Here is a 20,084-nt window from a genome sequence, read left to right on the forward strand (position 1 = left end):
GCAGATAATTGTCGCATGAATTTATCTTGTAGCAAGCGTTCACTACGTCGAAGTCCTCCAATACGCTACTGCTAACGAAACTTTGGCCAAAATTTCATACAGGTTCACCAGCTGCCGCTAGGTGTGCCACTATCCTCAAGAGGGCATTTTAGTTTGGCCACACCACTTTAAGTAAGTCTTCAAATTCAAAAATACAAATTGCTAAAAAAAAAAAAAAAAAAACTCGGACGCCGAAATTTTGTTACGTTTGTATGTAAGCACCGGTCATTCTTTATAGATCTCTAACAAGAAAACCCACAAATAAGATTTTTTTTCAGTTGTTTTCAAACAAAACAATGCTGAAAAAGGGCGAGGCAATCGGGCGTACTGGTTTTCAGTGCCTCTACTTGATGGCGCTGCTCGCAGTTCTAAAGTTTGACGTGATGGGGGTATCAAAAAATGAATAAAAATTTAGAATATTATTTTGGAGATCGTTGCAGGTATGGAAGTTTGGGCAGTTGACTAAGTGTGCAGAGCCGAAGGCGCTTACAGTAACGAGAAACGCTGTCAATGCGATGAAGTGTTACCGCGATCTATGCCTGGCTCATTCAATGGCTGTCCACAAGACACTTCAAGAACGCATGAAGCGGGACTTTTTTGCCATATGAAACGCAACAAATCGCTTCCGCCAAAGTTTTTTTTTTTTTTTTTCTGCCGGAGAGAAAGTTTTTTTTTTTTTTTTTTAGCCAATGTCCGCTTGTGTTCTCCACATGCTCACCATCACGTGGGTCCGGACATCACACGTATCTTGGCTGTCAGTCAATCGCTCAAGGCATCCGTTGTTCTTCGAATCCCGAAAACGGGAAAAGGGAAACGCGTTCTGAAGTGTCGTGTTCGGACAGCCTTTCAAAGGGGGTTCCAAATTCCGACACGCTTTCTGGTTGCCAGATTCCCGGCGTTGCTGGCTAGATTGGCGGCTCTTAGCCCCCTTCTCGACGCTAGCGCCGCGCGTGGTCGCGTATACCGAACTCTCCCATAGCGTTACGGAGAAGTTTCGTCACCAGTAGTGTATTGAGGGACTCTGGCCAAGTGTTGCAACCTCTCTTGGCGGCTTCATACATACGTTATCGTATTAGCTTTCGAATCGAGAACTTTGCTCGCGCCACCACACCTTCATCCTCTCCATCGACATTTGTTTGTAAATAAAGTCGCCGCCCAGCTTTGTGTTCCAGCCACTAGCCTGGAACACAAAGCATAGCGGCAGCGAATCAGACACTCACAGTGGTGGTCTGAAGGCGAAGTTGTGAAAATAAATCCAAAAACACGTGGTGACCATCGCCAATAGGAGGACTACTGTGCTCAAAATTCAAGCACACAATTGTCTTCCTTTTGTCTTTTTTTAATGAGCCTTAAACTCCAAAGAAAGAAGGAATTCGATAAGCGGGGGTCACTGACCGGTGTCGAAGGAGGCCTGTTCGTACCCGTCCACTTTATCCATGAGCTCGAGCGGGGGCGCCGAAGGCTCCGGTTCGTCGTCCATCGCGAAGGATGCGTGGGACCCTGCGCAGAACAGCCGCGGCAAAAAGAAGAAAACATATTCAAATATTAGTACACGTGCTTGCCCCACAGAAGCACTTGTAAGAAAGGGCGACTGACTGATTGATGTTGATGACAGAAAGACAGAAAGGTTAGCATGGCCCTTTATCATAGATGGCTACTCTGTCCCGTGGTTAAACGGAGATGGAAAAATAGATATAGAAATGAGACAGCACAGTAAAACAATTGTGATGAGGAAGAGAAATATAATAAGGATGATGGTAGGATCTCAAGCCCCCCCCCCCCCCCCCACACACACACAAACGCACGAGCCCACGTACACACGCACGCGCGTGCACACACACACACACTTATAAGGACTTGCTGAGAGTGGTACTAGCAAAAAACAATATCAGAGCCTTGTACGCATTTGTAGATCAAGTTTCAGGCACCAAGCACTTTGGACACGGTGAAGAAACGCGCATCTATTAGGATCAACGTGTCTAGTACAGCATGTCGTTAGTCATGATAGAACACCCACAAATAGTGCGTTCTAGAACACACTTCTCTAAAGTCCTTGCTTCCGATGAGATTAAAAAAAATATTAGAAATATAAACAAGTTTTTTTTTTTGTTTTTTTTAAAGGCGCAATGAACTTTGGAAAACAAAACAAATCTGAATAAAAAGACCAGTGGTCCCAAAATTGGTTCTGGCGTTAGTTTTCTTATTTCCAATAGGGAAAACCCCGAGAAAGTCTAGAATTATCAAGGAAAGCGAAAACCCCAAGCGCTCTGAGTGCGTTTGGCCATTGCCATCAGTGCACGTTAGAGCCTGGTCGGATATCACCAAATTGTTTTTAAAGACATTTTCCCCACCAGTACCGCAGTTGCAACATACGCCGACTAATGCGGGAACATGCAAAATCGTGCTTCTTGGTCACGAGTTAACCCGAAATATCCTCGCGGAGGGTAATTAGACTTGATCAGGCCAATTATGTCCTAGCTTCGCTTCATAAAGGATCGTTTTAATAGTACGAGATTGGGAAACACTAAACTGACGCCCATTCCCACAAAGCTTACAACGACGCCGTATAAACCGTGTGACGTAATCCGTTTAGCTTCACTAAGCTGAGAAACATTGCTTCTTGGCTTCGCCATTATGAATATTTTTATTAATCGAACTGAAAACCGCTGTTTTATAGTTTCTGCTGTAATGTGCACATCTTAAGCGGGACAGTCCCCAATAGCGTATCAAAATTACGCTCTACGTGACGGTTTCATGCCGACGTCACAATAGCCAAGTCTCAAATGTGACACAAAGTTTGACGCTGATTACACGACATTGTAAGAAAAGAATGTCTCGTTTAAAAAAACAAATAAGCAGTCCTGCGTTCATCCACACTACAGTCGGGCATCAGAACGCTTTTGTTCACGCACCGTCGGGTGCGTAAACAAAAGCGTTCTAAACAAAATGCACATCAGACCATTTTTTTTTTCAAACGCTTTTGTTTCTTTTTTGTTCCGTATACGCGAGCAAGCTCGTCTCCTGGCACGAGTCCCTGGCACTGACAGAGCTGTACGGCGGCATTCTGTTATCAACTATTTATTAGTTTCTTTGTTTATTTTTTTTTTTTTTTTTTTTTTTTTTTTAAGAGAGCGCGCGCAGTCGGCATCGGGTACTACAAAGCATGGCACCGCTCTAAACAGAAGGACATTGAGGCAACCTAGTCAAAGCTGTTGTGCATCTCAGTGGTGACGCGCCCGCCTTACAGGCAGCGAATCCATGATGGAATCCCGCGGGCGGCAGGCGATCTTTCCCAGTGATTTGGCAACCTCGACGACAGACAACCTACGCCCTGCTACGACAACTACAGCATTCAGTACTACGACTACAACAACTACAACGCACGTCATTTTCAGTAGTGGTAAGAGCCCATAACAGCGATCGCTGTAAAACGCGCGAATATTCCTCGATATGCCATTCCACAAATGCGGCCTCGCATGTAGTACACAACTACACGCATGTTAAAAAAAGATTGCTGTCAGTGACAAAGTTGGTATTTCCATAAGTCTTGTCTCAAATCACAATTTCCGTGCACGCCGTGTTGAAGCGATTACAATGCCTCCATTTGCATTGGATAATAAACCAAGGCCGAAATTGACCAGTGGCGTCACAAGGGGGAGGGGGGGGGGAGAGTGGGGGGGGGGAGAGTGGGGGGGAGGGGGGACCGCCCCGGGTGCAGCGCTCAGGGGGGTGCCGCGGCAGGCTACCGCTCCGGGTGCCGCTGACCCTCGTGACGCCACTGAGCATGACACCGCCCTAATGATAGTGTCGCTCCGGAAAACAAAACAGTTTACGCGCAAAGTTTATGGTTCACGCGCTGCCAGCGTATGCAGATTCATCTCTGAGTTGCGTCTCAAGCCGACGTCCGCAAAATTCGCAAATGGCCTATGGCCGACATGCGCAAACAACTAAACCTCATATAATCCACCTTGTCTCCTTCACCCTAATAAGCAGCATGCATGACATGGTCATATCCGTCGACTGTTCGGATTGAGGGAATGAAAGCATCGATTTATTTCATGAGGAGATCACCTCATAGTTCGACGCGAGCGCGTTGGTGAAGTTAAATAAACATAGGGAAAGAGGTGCTGTTCTGTCCGTCCCTATTTTTATACCTTTTTGTTTTATTTACGATCACCTCACTTGGCCGAGTTATTGACTCAGGGGCGGGGAATTGGTGGCCGAGTGTCACATTCTTTGTCACAAGAGAAGTCACATTCTTAGCAAGTACTTTTATAAACTTTTCAAATCTCCTGATAAATTCTTACAAAAAGTTACACTCCTGTAACTAAATAACTTTTTTTTTTTAATAAATTATTTACGACATGCCGGCACCATCTAAAATGCAGCTTTCTAAACAATCAAACGCTCTGATCTTGGTTTAACATTTTGGCAACAAATACCGGTTCAGGAAAACTACAATTTGATAATAAATCGATGTTTAGAGCCCGTTTTTGAAGTTTCTCTATTGAACTTTTGTAAGGAACGCAGATATAAGCTAACCATTAGGTTGAAAATACAGCAGCGCTTTTTAACTAAAAACCATGAAAATACAGAGCAAGCTTCTGTATTTTTATGGTCTTTAGTTAAGAAAAGCTTCAATCTTCAGTTTAATGCACCCACAAACAATATTCTTTTCACAATTTATTTTCTACTAAAACCGCTGTAATTTCTGTATATTCTTTCCATAGCCGCGTGACACGGGTGCAATACTGCATGTTTCCCCAAAGGAACAGGCCATAAACAATACCTTTCCTAAACGATAGTTTTCCTCAGGAGGTGCACTGGTCTATTTGATGTCCATGATGCCCCAAGAAAATTTGTCAGGGTTTCTTTTCGCCGCAAAACTAAACTACGCATCGCCGTACGCTCATTCTCAGCCCAAAAGTAGCGCTAGGGGTCCGAACGAGATGCCAAAGTTTCAGCACGAACCGATATTTTATTCAAAAGGTATACGTAATTTTCTAAAATTTTCAATGAGAAAATGGGGCTTATTTTTGCCCTTTTTAGGTGTCTGGTGCCATAGAGGTTCATTTATTCGAGAGCTCCGTCGGCCACCATTTTCTCATTGAGATTTTCGAAAAATCAATTCTAACTTTTGAATGACATATCGGTTCGGGCTGAAGCTTTGGCAACTGGTTCAAACGTCTAGCGCTACTTTTGGGCGGAAAATGAGCGTTCGGCGATAAATAAATTATTCTCGCGGAAAAAAAAATCTAAACTGTTTTGGGGGACACTTTGCACTTTTACGTACCTCTTTGAAGGATAAAGTAAGTTGTAAACTTAAACCGTGTCATCGTTGCGTGCCATCCTCTTTCTCGGTGATGAATATGTCCTGCAAATTTCGTACAAATAAGACTAACGGCTAACAGGTTTGCCTTCCTGTGGAACATACTTCTTTAAAGACAAAAAAAAATTTAAAAAAAGGTGGCAGAATGTGTTAGCGCATTGCAACTCAGAGCAGGTCCAATAGCTCGCGCTGCAGAACGTTTGGGTTTAATCCCCACCCTTGCCCGTTTAGATATGGATAAGCATCGTACTGGCCTGCGGTCGTGTATTGCTACAGCATACACGACCGCACACGATTCATACACGTTAAAGACCCCAGACTAGAAGTCGCACTGGCTTCTAGTCTGGGGTCTTTAACTGCACTGGCTAAATCTCTCATTTATAGCGTACAGTGTCGCCACACCTCAAAAACAGACAGACCTTACGCTTTCTAAACACGAACATTTCATATAAATATATATTTTTTCCAACTGAGCGGCAACGTGTAAGAAAACATTCGTCACAACTTTCCGCTGCGTCTTTACCTTTGAAGCTGGCCCTCTTGTAGCTGGACGTTGAAGAGGCGACACTCAGTTCGCGGCTGAGCACGCGCCGCGTGCATGGCGGTGCCCGCTTACAACTCGCCTTGCGGCTACTCATCGTGAGACCGACAAGTGAAGCTACAGGCGCACGTGGATGCGGCTTCCGACGCCGGCTTAGATGCTTCCCGACGTGGCCGGTCCCGGAGGGCGGCTTCTTCTTGGCCGGATGCCTCGGTGACTGACTTCAAGTCGGCGAACGACGGGCTCAGACAAGGCGCCGCACTCTTTCCCTCGACGGGAGATCGGTCAACACTCCGCACAAATCAGGCACTCGGTGCTGCGTCCCAAGGAACTCAACAACTGCATCGAGGCGTCTGCATCGCCGCTCCGGAAGCACCCGTGGCTGTCTCTGGAGAAGTCCTCAACTTCTCGAAGGAACTACTCAACGCAAACAGCGATGTCTTCACTCGAAGAGGGATGCTGTCGACGCGAACACTGCAGGTTCGTGACGATTCGGAGAATTTGTTGACGACGCAGTCCTGGGCTGCGCAATTTCGCGCCCTGTTGCAGCGGGCGACGACCTGTATTCGGTTGAGCTGGCTGTTTCTTAATAAAACTTCTTGACAGCGATAAAAAAGAAAAAAAAAAGAGACGGGGACGGAATGCACGTGACGAAATCGTTCAGCACGGAGACATGGTTCACGGGAAACTGCGAGCCCAGAGGCGAGCAGGGTTCGGACCACGACGTAGAGCACGTACGGTGTGCCTGCCTCTCCAACGACACGTCTCTATCAAACTGAATGTTTTCGTGGGTGGAAGACAGAGAGAAGAGAAGCAAAAAAAAAAAGAAGCACGTTCCAGAGAGAATCGTTCCCAAGCGACGTGCTGCGGAAGGGGGCGAAGAAGGGAGGAGCGGAGGGTCGTCATATGCTCTGGAAAAACCGGGCCAGCAACCAACAAACCCGTGGCTGGTGGGCCGAGGGACCCCCGACGGCCCCGTGATATATTTTTAGAGGAACCCCCGGCGGCTTTTGCTTCGAGACCCCGGGTGCATGAACGAGAGAGAGAGAGAGAGAGAGAGGAGAGAGAGGCTCACACACCCCCTTCCAGAAACCGTTTTATGATTTTTCCCCGCTGTCATTTTGTTTCGAAGCCAGAGGCGAGATGACGGCCCTGGTCGCGCCGACAGAGCTAAGGATCCCCCCCCTCCCTCCCTCCCCCCTCCCCCCCCCCCCCAACCCCACGCTCCTGCTTCCCCTTGCCTCGAGATTTTCGCGTGCGGAAAACGCGTCCGGCGGCCGGCCGAGACGACGAAGATCGGCTGTTGACGGCCGAGGAATGTCTGCTACGGCGTCATAGGAAAAAGACTTCCGAGTCATCCGTCTTGCCGAACGCGTATACAACGCGCCAACAACTCTTTGCCGGTTGGTAGTGGCCCTTCCCTTACTTCCGAAAGGCCACTGTTTATCCGGCGTCCGACTCGAAACACTCGTAGGACCAGTCAACCGCGTCCCTCTCATCAGCTGGTTTCGCTCTCTGCGCGTAGGTTACGGGCGGGGAGTGTGGCCACGTGGCCAAAGATATAGATGTGTGACTGCTTTGACGAGCAAATTACCTTCCACCGCTCTGTCAGCCGAGATGGTGAACGGAGTACGCGCCATGTGGCGTACCTCCGAAGCAGAAGAAGAAAAGGAAAACGCGTCTTGAGAGAGAGCTCGCGCGATGCATCCTCCGCGCGTTTCAACTCAAATAAACGGGAAACGTGCATCTCCGAGGAAGCCGTAAACGATGGTCTCCCGAAGCGACGTGCGCCGTAGGGCGGCGGCGAATGCCGCATGTTTTTTGGCTACCGAAACCCCGGAACAGCGGCAACGGATCGCCTGTCTCGCTGCCATGCCGCCGCTGCCGCCGCCGCCGCCCCGACGGTGTGGGACGCGAAGCAGCCGTCCGGTCCGCTCACCGCTGAGCTCATAGTGCGCGGTGAAAGCTGTGAGCTCGTTGGACGCGTCGTACGTCGTACCTTTCGCCACGTGATCAGGCTCCATGAACCGACGCGCGGGGAACGGAATCACACGATGAAATGGGGAGGGTGGCTGATTGGTCGAGCGAGGGCGTAGCGTGCACCGCACTGTCAGCTTAGAGGTGAACGGAGAATAGCCAGGGGCGGCGTGGGCGATCTGCTCCGACTCCAACGCAGCCAAAGGGATAGGCAGCGCGTAAACACGGAACAGATGGTTCTGGTACACACCCCGCGTTCCACCCCAAACACCATTTATTCCCTTTCTCTCTCTCCCAGTTGCGTGCGTTTAAAGGGGTAGAAGTGACGTGGCGCAGAAGACGCGTGCTATTACGCTGCAGGGTTTCTTGAACGAGTTCGACGGTGCACGGCTTTCCAACGAGCGGAATATTCCCCAGGTGCTCAACGTCAAAAGCGAGCGTGGTTCATGACTCGCCTTCGGCGGGCAAACAAATAACACTGCGGAATAACAAACTTTACATATTGCCGCGTGCGCGGCGGAGTTGGCAAAGCACGCGGCTGCAGTACGCGGGGGAGAACGGCGGTCGAACCCCGCTCGGCCTGGTCCTTTCCTTTTATCGATCAATGTTCTACCGGAAACTTTCGGACCATTCTCGGCTGTCATCGTGCATTCTGGTTCAGGACATTCCGCAACGCATACGAGTGTATAAGGGCAGCGGTAACACGCGCCGCTTCGGGTGAGTCGCCCTTTCGTCTGCGATACAAGATGCTCGAAGCCTTTCACCTTTAAGTTTGTGGGCGCAAGTTCCCCTCTTTACATGTTAATTTTCAGATTCAAACTCATCTCCTATTTTCATTCGTGACAATATCGCATTGACGTACTCACGGTGAGCTCCGCGTCAAGGTGTACGAACATAATTATTGGACGAAGGCGCGAGAAGTGTACCAGCTATTATTTTTGTGAAAAATACCGCGCGAGTACAGCTCCCTGTACAGCTCGAGGATAAACAATTATTGTAAGTAGTTACAGTTCCCCTCGCACCCTCCCCCCCCCCCCCCCACACACACACACACACACTCTATCCCCCACTTCCGCCTCAAAATAAAGATGGCGGCATGAGCCCGGATCGAGCTCCAGTTCAGGTCGTATAATCGCGTTTCCTTCAGTAAATCGAAATAATTGATCGTACTCTGCTAGAAAGTATTGAAAGATATCCACGACCTGTCCTTGTTCGTTAGCTGGTTCATGGAGCACTCTATAAAAAAAGAAAGTCCATGCTTCTGCTTTACCGCCGAGCAATCACAGCGGTCTGCGGGGCAAGACTAAAAACACGTGAGCAAAAACAAATCAGCCGAAAATCGTACGGGATTCCGAACACGCCAAGATCGTTTTATACTATTTGCCTTGAGCAACACAAGGTATTTATACTGCACATAAAAAGAAGACACGATTTAGTTACAACTATATTTAAGATTTCTTCGCGTTAATTACCCGACCCTGTCTGTTGTTTGTTTTTCAATTATTGGTGTGGAACTATATTTCCGAGTTCCAAAGGCTGCGCGTTTCCTGTACTTTTTTTTTTCTTTCTAGCATGTAAAGTTTATTTTAAGCCTGAAACACATATGTGCGAAAATTCTTTCACGCCATATTCGAGATCCGAGCGTATTTATTGCACTCAAAGTGAAAACGCACCCTCGAAATACTTTGTGAATTCACTTTCCTGCAGAGCGTGGAGGCAGTCAATTAATCGGTGCGAACAGCAGAAGGATCCCAACGAACGACAAAACTCAAAATACAATCAGATCAAAAAAAAAAATGTGCGCAGGGACAATGCGCATGTAAAAACTCATGCTCAATATCCCAGCGATTGTCGCTTTTTTTTTTTTTTTTGCTTTGTTTGTTACCTTTCTGTGACAGTCTTCGCCGTATATGTACGGGGACGATGACACGTTTGAAAGGTGCCCGCCTAAACGCGAAATCACGCGCATCACAGGACGTGTTGCTATTTGTTACGTCGTTGGCGAACTATAGACCAACTCAACTCCCTGACGTCACGCCACAGCGGTGGCGCTGCTGTCGGTACTGCGCATGCGCAGACGCTTCACTCCTCCCAAGTTTGGTTTCTGCGCACGTGGAGTGCCCACACCTGGTGTCGGCAAAGCGGGCTTGTTTGTAAACATTGTGTTGATGTATTCACGTTATATTTCCACGGTGTTTCGCTTTACTGCGGAAATATTTCTAAGCAACCGGAAAGAATAAACACAAATTCGGGACGCAAACAGACGAAACAACTCTTGTTGTTTCGTCTGTTTGCGTCCCGAATTTGTGTTTATTCTTTCCGGTTGCTTAAGTATTTACCAACACTCTCGTTTTTTAATGTTAAATATTTCTAGTTTTTGAAATCAAGTGCCCCACGCACGTGATACAAGCGAGACGGTCGCATGCCCTGGCTGAAGTGGGAAACGGAGTTGCGGCTCCTCCTATTCCAACTTCTTAACGGTTCTCGGAATTGAATTCAGAGGATGAAGAGCTTACCATCTCAGGAAGAAGCGCCGTAAAGTACCTTCGGTTTGGAATCTGAAGCCATCGGAACGCCGGCGAAGCGGACTCGCCAAAATTGAAACCAAATGGAAGAAAGGCGACAACTTTTCGCTTTCAATATTTCCATTCGATGCTTCTAAACTTGAAACACTTGCGAGCACTGTGCGTGTTTCTGATAGATAGTTGAGAAATAACCAGCGCATTGCTTTCTTTAGAAACTATAGCGCCTTCAATATTTCTATTTGAAAGGTCAATGCGCAGGTTATTTCTCAACTATCGATGAGAAACACGCACAATGGTTGTAAGTTCTATTGTTGTTTTTTGTTGTTGTTTTTTTAGTTTAGAAGCATTGCGTGGAAATATTGAAGGCGAATGACAAATGTTTACAAATGAATAGTTATTCATTTGTAAACAAAACCCGACCGCTGGAAAACATCTTTGGGCAAAAGAACGCGACGGTCGAAGGTTTAATCGTATTCAGAGCTCCATCATTCGCCGGGATTCTTATATTATGTTTCTGTTAGATGTTTTATCTTTTTAAAATAAATTAGGTTGTGTGTGTATTTATACAGCCTAGAACTTGGTCTGCCTCACAGGGGCGACGAGTCTCCCAGCTGTAGATGAACAGTGCAGTACGACTGCTAACCTGGGGTCTTTAACGTGCATCACGCAGTAGTGATACACGACCGCACGCCGGTACGATGCTCATCCAGATCGAAACGGGCAGGGGTGGGGCTCGAACCCAGGATCCCTGAGTTCTGCAGCGCGAGCTTTCGCTCCACGTGCTCCGAGCTGGTGTGCGCTAGACCACTCGGCCACCGATCCCCCTTTATCTTTTTAGTAAGCGTGTTTAGAGCCAATGTATTTGCTTGCTGATTTTTTTTTTTGTGTGTTGGTGCACTAATGAGAAGACCAATGTGGTTGTTTTTGGACACCCAAAAATAAAGATTATTATTATTATTATTATTATTATTATTATTATTATTATTATCATTATTATTCACACCAACTAACTGTCTCCGTGTTGTGCAAAAAAAAATTATCTCACAGACACTTTTTTTGTGTGCATGCTTTTGTTAAAAGCATATCCGCTATTTCCCTACCACAATAGCCTATAGTCGGTGAAAGGCTAAGACTTCTGGGAAACTCCTGCCTCTCCACTTTAGCAGGGGTTCCCTCCCTAGCGTTCTATCTACTGAAGCGGAAACAGGTGGGAGGAGCTTCCCCTGAATTCGCAACCTGTTACCGACTATAGTGTAATTAGATTTAAAAAAATGATTTGGAACTTTTTTTTTTTCAGGTTTTGATTGTTAAGCATTTTTTCGATCGAGTCCTCGCACACAGGCTCCAGCCTCTACAGCGAACGCCGGCCAAGAAAACCTAGCCCGGCGATCAACTAACGACAAAAGCGTGGCGTCGATTCGGGCGCGTGTTTGACGGGCGCACCTTAAAACGAGCTTCCATCTGACCTCGAACCACTTATCCGAGCTCGGGTTACGCTCTTTCGACGCCTCCCCGAGCGGGGTCCCGAAATAGCGGACCCTGGGTCTGCCTCCTCTCCGAGCGGGCCTCGTTCTTCGACGAGCGGAACAAGCGACGTAGCTTCGCCCGTCTATCGCCGGGTCGACACGTCGAGCGAAGCTGACAGCAGACGATCGGCGGTGTCACTTAATTGGCTCAGGCAGCCAGAAGGACACACTGCAGCCAGTAGGAAGTGTATTTACTTGTTCGAAGTATTCTTCGGCGCCCGAAGGCATTACAGAAGGGGAGGGGAGGGGGGGGAGATAATTAGAACCCAATGTACACACACAGAAAATAAAATGTAATCGTGAAGTAGAACACGTTATGGGAACAAGAGAGCAAGAAGATCGTTATACAATAATACGAAAAATGAACAACGAGAGCGGATTCAATATTTTCAATCAACAAAATGCAAGCTTTCTAGAATAATCTTAGAAAAAAAAACACGAAGTGTTCGATTGAGTTATGACTTGTGATTCATTTAAACAGTCCCCTCGATGAGAGGAGAGTAAGAGGCATAAAGGAGTATTTTAAAACATTAGTATTGCAGAACATTTACCTCCAGCGACCTCGATCTCCAGAGTCCTATAATACGTGAAATAAGGAGCGATCGTTCGAATTTCTTTAGAAAACATTACAGTCGTTTTGGGAAATGAAGAACCTGTAAACTGACTTGGTGTAAGGGTCGCGTGACGGCGGGTCACGTGACGTTTATTTCCCTGTTAAATATAGCCGGAAATGCACGGACGGAATAGACCAATCTCACTAAGCGTTCGACGCATGCGTGACGCCGCCATAACTTTAGTTCACGGAAGGCAGACGGCCGTGCACGCGAGGGCTCGTGCCGTCTCGTGCTCCACTCGCACACAGCTCCAGTGGGGTTGTCGCACGTGCAGAAAGACTATAGTTCCCTGGTAGTGGCGTGGTCAAACTGGCTGGTGAGATCGGTCTATTGTGTGTGTGTGTGTGCGTGGGGGGGGGGGACCCTATTCAAAAGTATTTGATGCTTTAATAAGCTACGCTTCGGAGTAACTACACTTCCGCCCTGGATAGCCAGATGCTGATCAGAGCCGTATATGTAGAGAGTTTGGTCAATGGGAGGCGCGGGCAGAACCAGGGTGTGCACCAGACTCGGAAAGAGGGCTTCGCATGCCCTCTTGACCAACCAGAAGCCGAAAAGAATCCCCTAGCGGTGGTAGCGAGAAACAGTTCTGATCGAAGGTCTATGTTCGTAAATGGTTTTAATAAGCGCGTAAGAGTGAAGTGTAGTAACTCTTCGTGGTTGAAAATAGGGTGCACGTGTTGTTTGGATCATGACCACGCAGAAAGATGTAAGAAACGAATGCGCCGCTCAACTCTGTTTTGCTCGGACGGCAGATTCTCGGCCCACGGCGCTTGGCGTACGGATTATGTCGCTCGTTCCGCTAGTCGCACTCTTCCACCATCATTTTGGATGAGCGTGATTGAAACGTCACGTGTACCATATTTTCAGTCATCGAGAGTTACTTTAATGCAGTTATCAGGTTTGTTTCTCGCGACCACCGCCAGGGTATTATTTCTGGCTTCTGGTTGGTCACATTAGAATTTCGGAAGACGCCCTGGAACACGCCCAGCCCGCTTTCGGCCAATGACGCCTCGTCATTTGTCCCCTATACTTTCCAACGAATGGCCAAACTCTCTACATATACGGCTCTGATGCTGATGACCGTGCCCTTTATAACGGGCGGTAACTTGCGCCACCTAGCCTAGAAACCTAATATCATCGTTGCCAGTTAGCTGAAGCTTTATCTGAAATCGCAGGAGCCGGTTCCCCGTCTTCCTGAATTATTACAACGGTCAGCGTCAGAGCAAAGTGATATCGCCCGAGTCTTCCTGACGGCCCATCTTAAAGCTAGAGAAGCCGCATTTTCGAACTTGAAACAATCGCCGATAGACCCTTTTCAAAAGTGCGCGCGCCACCTATTAGCTGCAGCGCCAGTTATTCGAGACCGCCATTGTTTGGGCACGCACTCCGAGAATGTATTGGACACGAGTGTCGCGTCACTGTTCGGCGCGAACTCGGAACGAATCGCACGCTTCGTGCTCGAGCAATGGCGGCCACCCCTGTTGCCTGATGGAGTTTTCTTTTAAAAGGGTCCATTGTGCTCATTTTGCACTAAACGCCAACATTGCGGTACCCGTAGGAAAACCGGGAAACGGAATGCCGATACTCTAAACCCTGCTCAGTTGGTGCCTCTAGGGGCACACAACTCCCGCGCGGAAGTCGATACGGTGCCTCTCCATGTCTGTGTTCGCTGGCTTCCGTCCAAACACTAGATTGGCGTCTCTATTATTGTTTTTATTCGTTACAATACCGTCAGGGCCCAGGAGGGCGTTACAGAGAAAGTGGCTACAAAGTGTTTAAAAAATATATCACAAGCGAAAAAAGGCAATATTCAGCACACACACGCAGAAAAAGAAAACGAAACAAATTAACAATTAAGGCGATAATGAAGGATGCGACGTCGTCCATACGTGCGCTGTGGTAGTCACCTCCAGTGCCACAACTTTTCTAAAATGAGCTGATTTAGTGGTTTTTGACGATGCTTGGCAAGTTTATCGTTGAAACCATATGTTTATCTTTAGTTATGAAAAACTTAATTAGTAAATTATAGTTAATTACCGTATTCAGCTGATTACCGCGTGTGTGTGTAAGTATGTGTATGTGTTTGTTTGTTTTTTGTTTGTTTTTCTTTGGCCATTCTTGACGCCTGCCGTGGCTGGCAGTTTGTACCTGGAACGAGTTTCTTTTTGTTTTCTTTCTCAACGACCCTATTTTTAGGGACTTCTGAAGGCCATCACTGAAACACCCGGTATATGGGGATTGGACTCAGGGCTGCCAACCCGAGAGAAATTTCCAAGATTAAGGGTAATATTCAGGTTTATGTGGAAATTAGGGAAATCTTGCTAGTTTGAGCGAAATTTTGGGCACCGTGTATATCTGGAAATTTATAGGTCAGTAATTTTTTTTTTCCGAGATAACGTCGACTTTTAGTGGCTTTGGCTACATTTCGGTTATTCCCTCTATCCGTTCGGAAGTCTGTTTTACGACCATCTGGCAACACTGAGGAGCACTCGAACAACTTTTTTTGGCAAAATCAGTTTTCATCGCCACCGTGAAAACTAAGTAGGAAGGGACCAGTCAACTCGAAGCTTCAGAGCTGTGCCTTTCGAAAAAGAAAACTTGAGTACAACAACAAAAAAAAACATTGCGATGTCTGGAGATACAGACACCATGTCCAAGATACAGACTTACCATAGCTAATAATATTTCGTAAAGTGCTGTCCACGAAATGGTGCTTATTATCTGTCATGTTCCATGCGTTCGAGTTTGAGAACTCTAGCTTGTGTTACACATTTTATTTTTGACTGACTATTATAAAATCGCTAAATATGCTATTAAAGCAGTACCATGCTCTGATGACGTGCATAACATCTAAGGCGAAGATAGATTTTCATTCGTCAGTTTGAATCTCCCGGTAACACTTTCCTTCGCTAGATTTATTTTGGTCACTCTTTTGCTCATTTCTTTTTTTTTTTTTTTTTTTTTGCGAAACGTACGTGAGGCGTAAAGGTTACATAATATATCTCTCATTGTAAAAATGGAAGTGATGCAGAAAACACCGAATATTTAGTGTAATACAATTATATGGTAAAGCGAGGTCAATTTTGGTACAAGTAGGGAAGTTTCAGGCGTCCGCAAGGGAAATTTTGACGTTCCATGTTGGCAGCCCTGGGCTTGGTGTTGAACTGATGCCTCAGCGTTCCTTAGTCCTTCCCTAGTGCGAGAGATTGAAGGAGCCAACTGAACACAGACCATCATAGGGCAAGCATAGAAGACGCTCGCCCTAAAGAGGCTCGCCGAAGCGCGCAAAAGCCTCAGAGCGCACGACCGATCGCGAGGATGAAAAGCTTTCGAGTAGGTCCCAGCCGTATAAAAACAAAAACAAAAAACAACGCAGAATTTCGAATAAATTAGTGAGGTGATACAGAAGATTAAAGAAAAGAGACAAAACAAAAAAGCAAGAGAGAGAGAGAGAGAGAGAGAGACATCCGTAATTTTGGAGTGCACTTATCCAAACAATAGAGAGAGAAAAAAAATGTTGTTTTTATGTATTTATTCTTAAAACAAATATACTACGTTTGTATTGGCTAAATCCGCAATCTTATTGGATGCGGATTGATAATGAGATGTCCGGAAGTCGCCACGCCCTGCGTGTCTTAAGCTGGCAGTGACTGTTAAATACGGAGTGTCGAGAGTTCGTCCAGACGGAACAGATAGCAGACGCAGTAGAGTTTCGTCCAGACGGAACGACAACAGTACAGTCCTCGTAATTCCGTCCCGAAGGCCCAGTAGAGAGTATTGTTTATTTTTGTCCAGGCTAGAGTAACAATAACGGGCTCTCGGTAATATTTTTTAGAATGCCAAGGGTGTGTTTTCTCGTGCCATTATTTACCAGGTGGAGCCACAATACCAGGTTCTTACTATGCGAACCTAATTACAAAAGTATGCGCTGCAATCAAGGACAAACGCCGTGGGAAGTACAGACAGGGGAATGCTCCCTCATTACGACAACGCACCCAGCCTCAGGTCTTGCATGAGAATGGTTGCCATTCCTACGTAAAGCTTTGAAAATTATATCCACCGTATTTACTCTATCTAGCTCCCAATGACTCCAAACTTAAAAAAAAAAAAAAAAAACTGCATGGGAGGTGATTTTTAATGGGTACCTGAGGTAATAGAGGCCGGAGATGCGTAGTTTGGAGATGTTGGACAAACTTTCTTCCAGGAAGCAGTAGAAATGTTGTAAGGTTGCTCGGACATGTGCATTGATTTAAAGAACGCTACATTGCCAGTGGTAACTTCGGGAATGGGTCGGGCGTGGAGCATATAAGGATCAACCCTCGTGCATGCTGGGAGAAGCATCAGTGGCGCGTTTCCCTTCTGTCAGGACGGAACATTAGTGGCGGCTATAGTTCCGTCTGCAAGGAACCCTGGTGGTGACTATCGGTTCTGTCTGGACGGAACTCTGGTACTGACCATTGTTCCGTCTGGATGAAACACTAGCGACAGCCTATTAAATATGGCGGCGGAATATCGCAACGCATGCAGCACCCGAGCGGATCAGGCCGCCGCGGTGCCCTCTAATAACTCGAGGAGGCTGAACCGATTCGCCTCGGTATAAACTTTTCCGCTGGTGTACACAAAACAAAATTAGAAAGAAAAAAGAGACGAATCTATTAGCACCTAAACACGCAACAGGCACCGCTCTCAAGCACGCGGACCGCGCACCGCTTATTTTTCTCCGAGCGCCGGGGTTCCAAATACTTCCCGAAGGAGAGAGCCCGGGGCCCTGACTCGGACCATGACTAATCGGGAGGACCACGTCAGGCGGCCCGGGGGAGCGTCTGTGTATACGCCGGAGCGTGCGGCTTCTCTTGCGTGGCGGCAGCGTAGAGCTCGGCCCAGCGTCGGCCCGTTTCCGGATTCGACAGGCGCGGTCGTAGCCCGGGCTATTTCGGACACGTGAATGGGCAGCGAATGCTGGCGGTTCCGGCAGGGACGTGCTCACTGCTGGCTGCCGCTGACCGTTCGAGCGGATCGTGTTATATATAAATATATACACCTCCTGACGAACCCTAGCCTCTCGGCGAAACTGTCGTAATGCATACAGTAAACTCCTAGCATAGCAACTCCGCAAGTACGGATCTCTGACTTATTAGATTTTCCCAGTCCATTGTTCTCAAACTACTCTGCCTCACCTATATACATGTCGTATGTACGCGTGGAATATTCCAATAATCACCTTATTGCGAGCTGCCATCTTTCTATACTTGGCTGAGAACGCTCCCCGAGCATACTTTCTTCTGCTCTCTTCTGCGAAATATAGTACGCATAGCGAATGTGGATATTTCGTCCGGATCATAAGCAATGATAAGCGGACTTTTCCAACGGCAGGTGTTTCGCTTATTGTTTCGTTTACTATGGACACAAACAGCTCTTGGACTTGGAAGTTAGGACATTATACAAAAACAAAAACACAACATTGTCAAAATTAAAAAAAAAAACTAAAGCAGGATAATTTAAAGACACGTCATTAAGGTGCCGAGAAGCGCGGACACTACGCGTGTCCAGGAACTGTGGGACGTGAGGTGTATGCGCGTGCGCCGTGCAGTCCGCAGCGCCACCACTCTGCGGCACTGGACGCCATATTTGGGTGACACGTTCACGGCGCACGCCTAAAAAGAACTCGTATACATATTCGCGACTCCAGCGACCTATAGGGGGCGCCACCACCAAACAAACATGGCGGCTGGGTCCAGGTCGCGTTGGCTCGGCCGTGCCGCCTGAATGGGTGGCGCGTTCAATTTAACTGATATTCTTTTGTTTAATGCCCAATTTTATAGGTATTTGAACTGAGACGGTTAAGTGTAGCAGGTGCACATAAACTTGCAAAGCATAGTTTTGTTTTCCCGGTGTTTTTTGTTCTTTTCATGCCAAACTTTCGTTTCGGAGATTTCGTTCAAAACCGAAACTATGGGCTCCGGAGAGACGGTAATATACTAATCAGTTTTGATCATCTAGGGAAAGCGGCGATGACTACAGAATTGTTCCACCAAGAATAATCTTCAGCTCAGTCGCATGGTCGAGGCTCATGCCGCGACCATGCGACTTATCTGTCCGCGAAATCGAGCTTTTGTGCGTATCCGCGGTTAAGAAACAGCTCCAGTCGTCTGCTCGGTCCACAACACAGGCTGCAGGAAAATTGCGAAAATTAAGCAAGCGCTTCTTGAGCCAAGGACCCTGTTAACCCGCCGGCGCCCCACTAAGCAGCTGATACTCGTATTTCAATTGAGGTTTTAGTAGCAATCGACAAGTCATTTTGACGAGCGGGTTATGTATAATATTACGTACTATGTCCATCTAAAGCGATGTTAGTATATTCTTCGGGTCGAAATATGAGGTTAGTTGACTAGCTATTAGGTGAGCTGCTGAAAAAAAAAGCATATTTGACAGACAGAGAGATACTACTTAAACTTAGCCAAACGGTTCTAGCCGGCAGCACGGAGACAAACTGAAGAGAGTATTCATCGGGGATTCACGCAGAACACATCTGCATTGAACTTTGCTTCGAAGCCTGAACTGAAAACAATTAGTCTTTTTTGTGGCCGGTCAACCTGAGCAATGTGGACGTATATTGCTGCTGGCTTCCACGGGGGTATAATATAAATATTAGAGGCGCGATAGATCAAAATGCCGTGACAGCTTCTAACGCTGCGAGACTCGTCCCCCACCTTTTGAAAACCGACAATTTCCCTCGTTCATCACTTGCAGCGAGCAGGTTTTTCTGAATCAAGTAATTGCAAAATCAGGCCGACTCCTTCAGTGTGGTTCAGAGACTTTTTCGGCGAAAAGCAGGCAAGATGAATAGCCAACGCACCGACAGGCGTGGGTGGCTCAAACTTGAAGCTAACCGAACACAACAAAACTTAAGAAAAGCAGCTATCGAACCTTCCCATTCACTCGACAGCGACATTGGTATTCCCTCCAGTGAAATGCCTCGTCTGTCGTCCTCAGTCCACTGTTCTGCATCCTTATAAAGAAACCACTTATCAGTTACCAAGCAGTCGTCACTTTGAACGTGATTCGAGACAGACAAGAAATCAAAACGTTTTTACGCGATTCCTCCCCATCCAAGAAATCGAAAGCACGCAACCGTGTGTTGTGTAGTAAACGGGCTTTCAAACATGTGATGGAAGGATCTACTAAGGCTTCACCGCACTAATGAAGACTCAGGCAAACTTTAAAAAATTTCGGTCCTTCGTCAAACTACATTGTTCGCCACCGCGCCGACAACACGTGTCTGCGAAAGCCCGAAAGCCACCAGAGACGCGGAGGGGCGCGGAGCGACCTGGTCCGGCTGGTTCCCGGTTTTTCCGCTTGGTGGCGTCCGTTTTGCTGGAGTCGCGAATATTGCCTGCCAAGAACAATCTCAGCGGTGTGAAGTGCACTTTGGGGAAGCGTTATGGAAGCTCGCCGTTACCACGTGCGGAGCAGAAACGGACTCGGCTATGACGGCCAGGAGCTGCCACCTACATACCCGTGTTTACCGAA

General features: G+C 47.2%; 1 protein-coding gene across 1 annotated transcript in view; it reads right to left on the reverse strand.

The window, feature by feature from the left end:
• Positions 1-20,084, reverse strand: part of LOC8033156 (protein SSUH2 homolog) — a 62,214-nt gene that overhangs the window by 26,502 nt on the left and 15,628 nt on the right. Inside the window, 1 exon segment of the mRNA XM_029995732.4 lies at positions 1,435-1,539. Coding sequence (XP_029851592.1) covers positions 1,435-1,539 — 105 coding nt within the window.

The sequence above is a fragment of the Ixodes scapularis genome, unplaced genomic scaffold (genome assembly GCF_016920785.2).
Source record: "Ixodes scapularis isolate PalLabHiFi unplaced genomic scaffold, ASM1692078v2 PGA_scaffold2__306_contigs__length_199485367, whole genome shotgun sequence".
Classification (NCBI taxonomy): Eukaryota; Metazoa; Arthropoda; class Arachnida; order Ixodida; family Ixodidae; genus Ixodes; species Ixodes scapularis.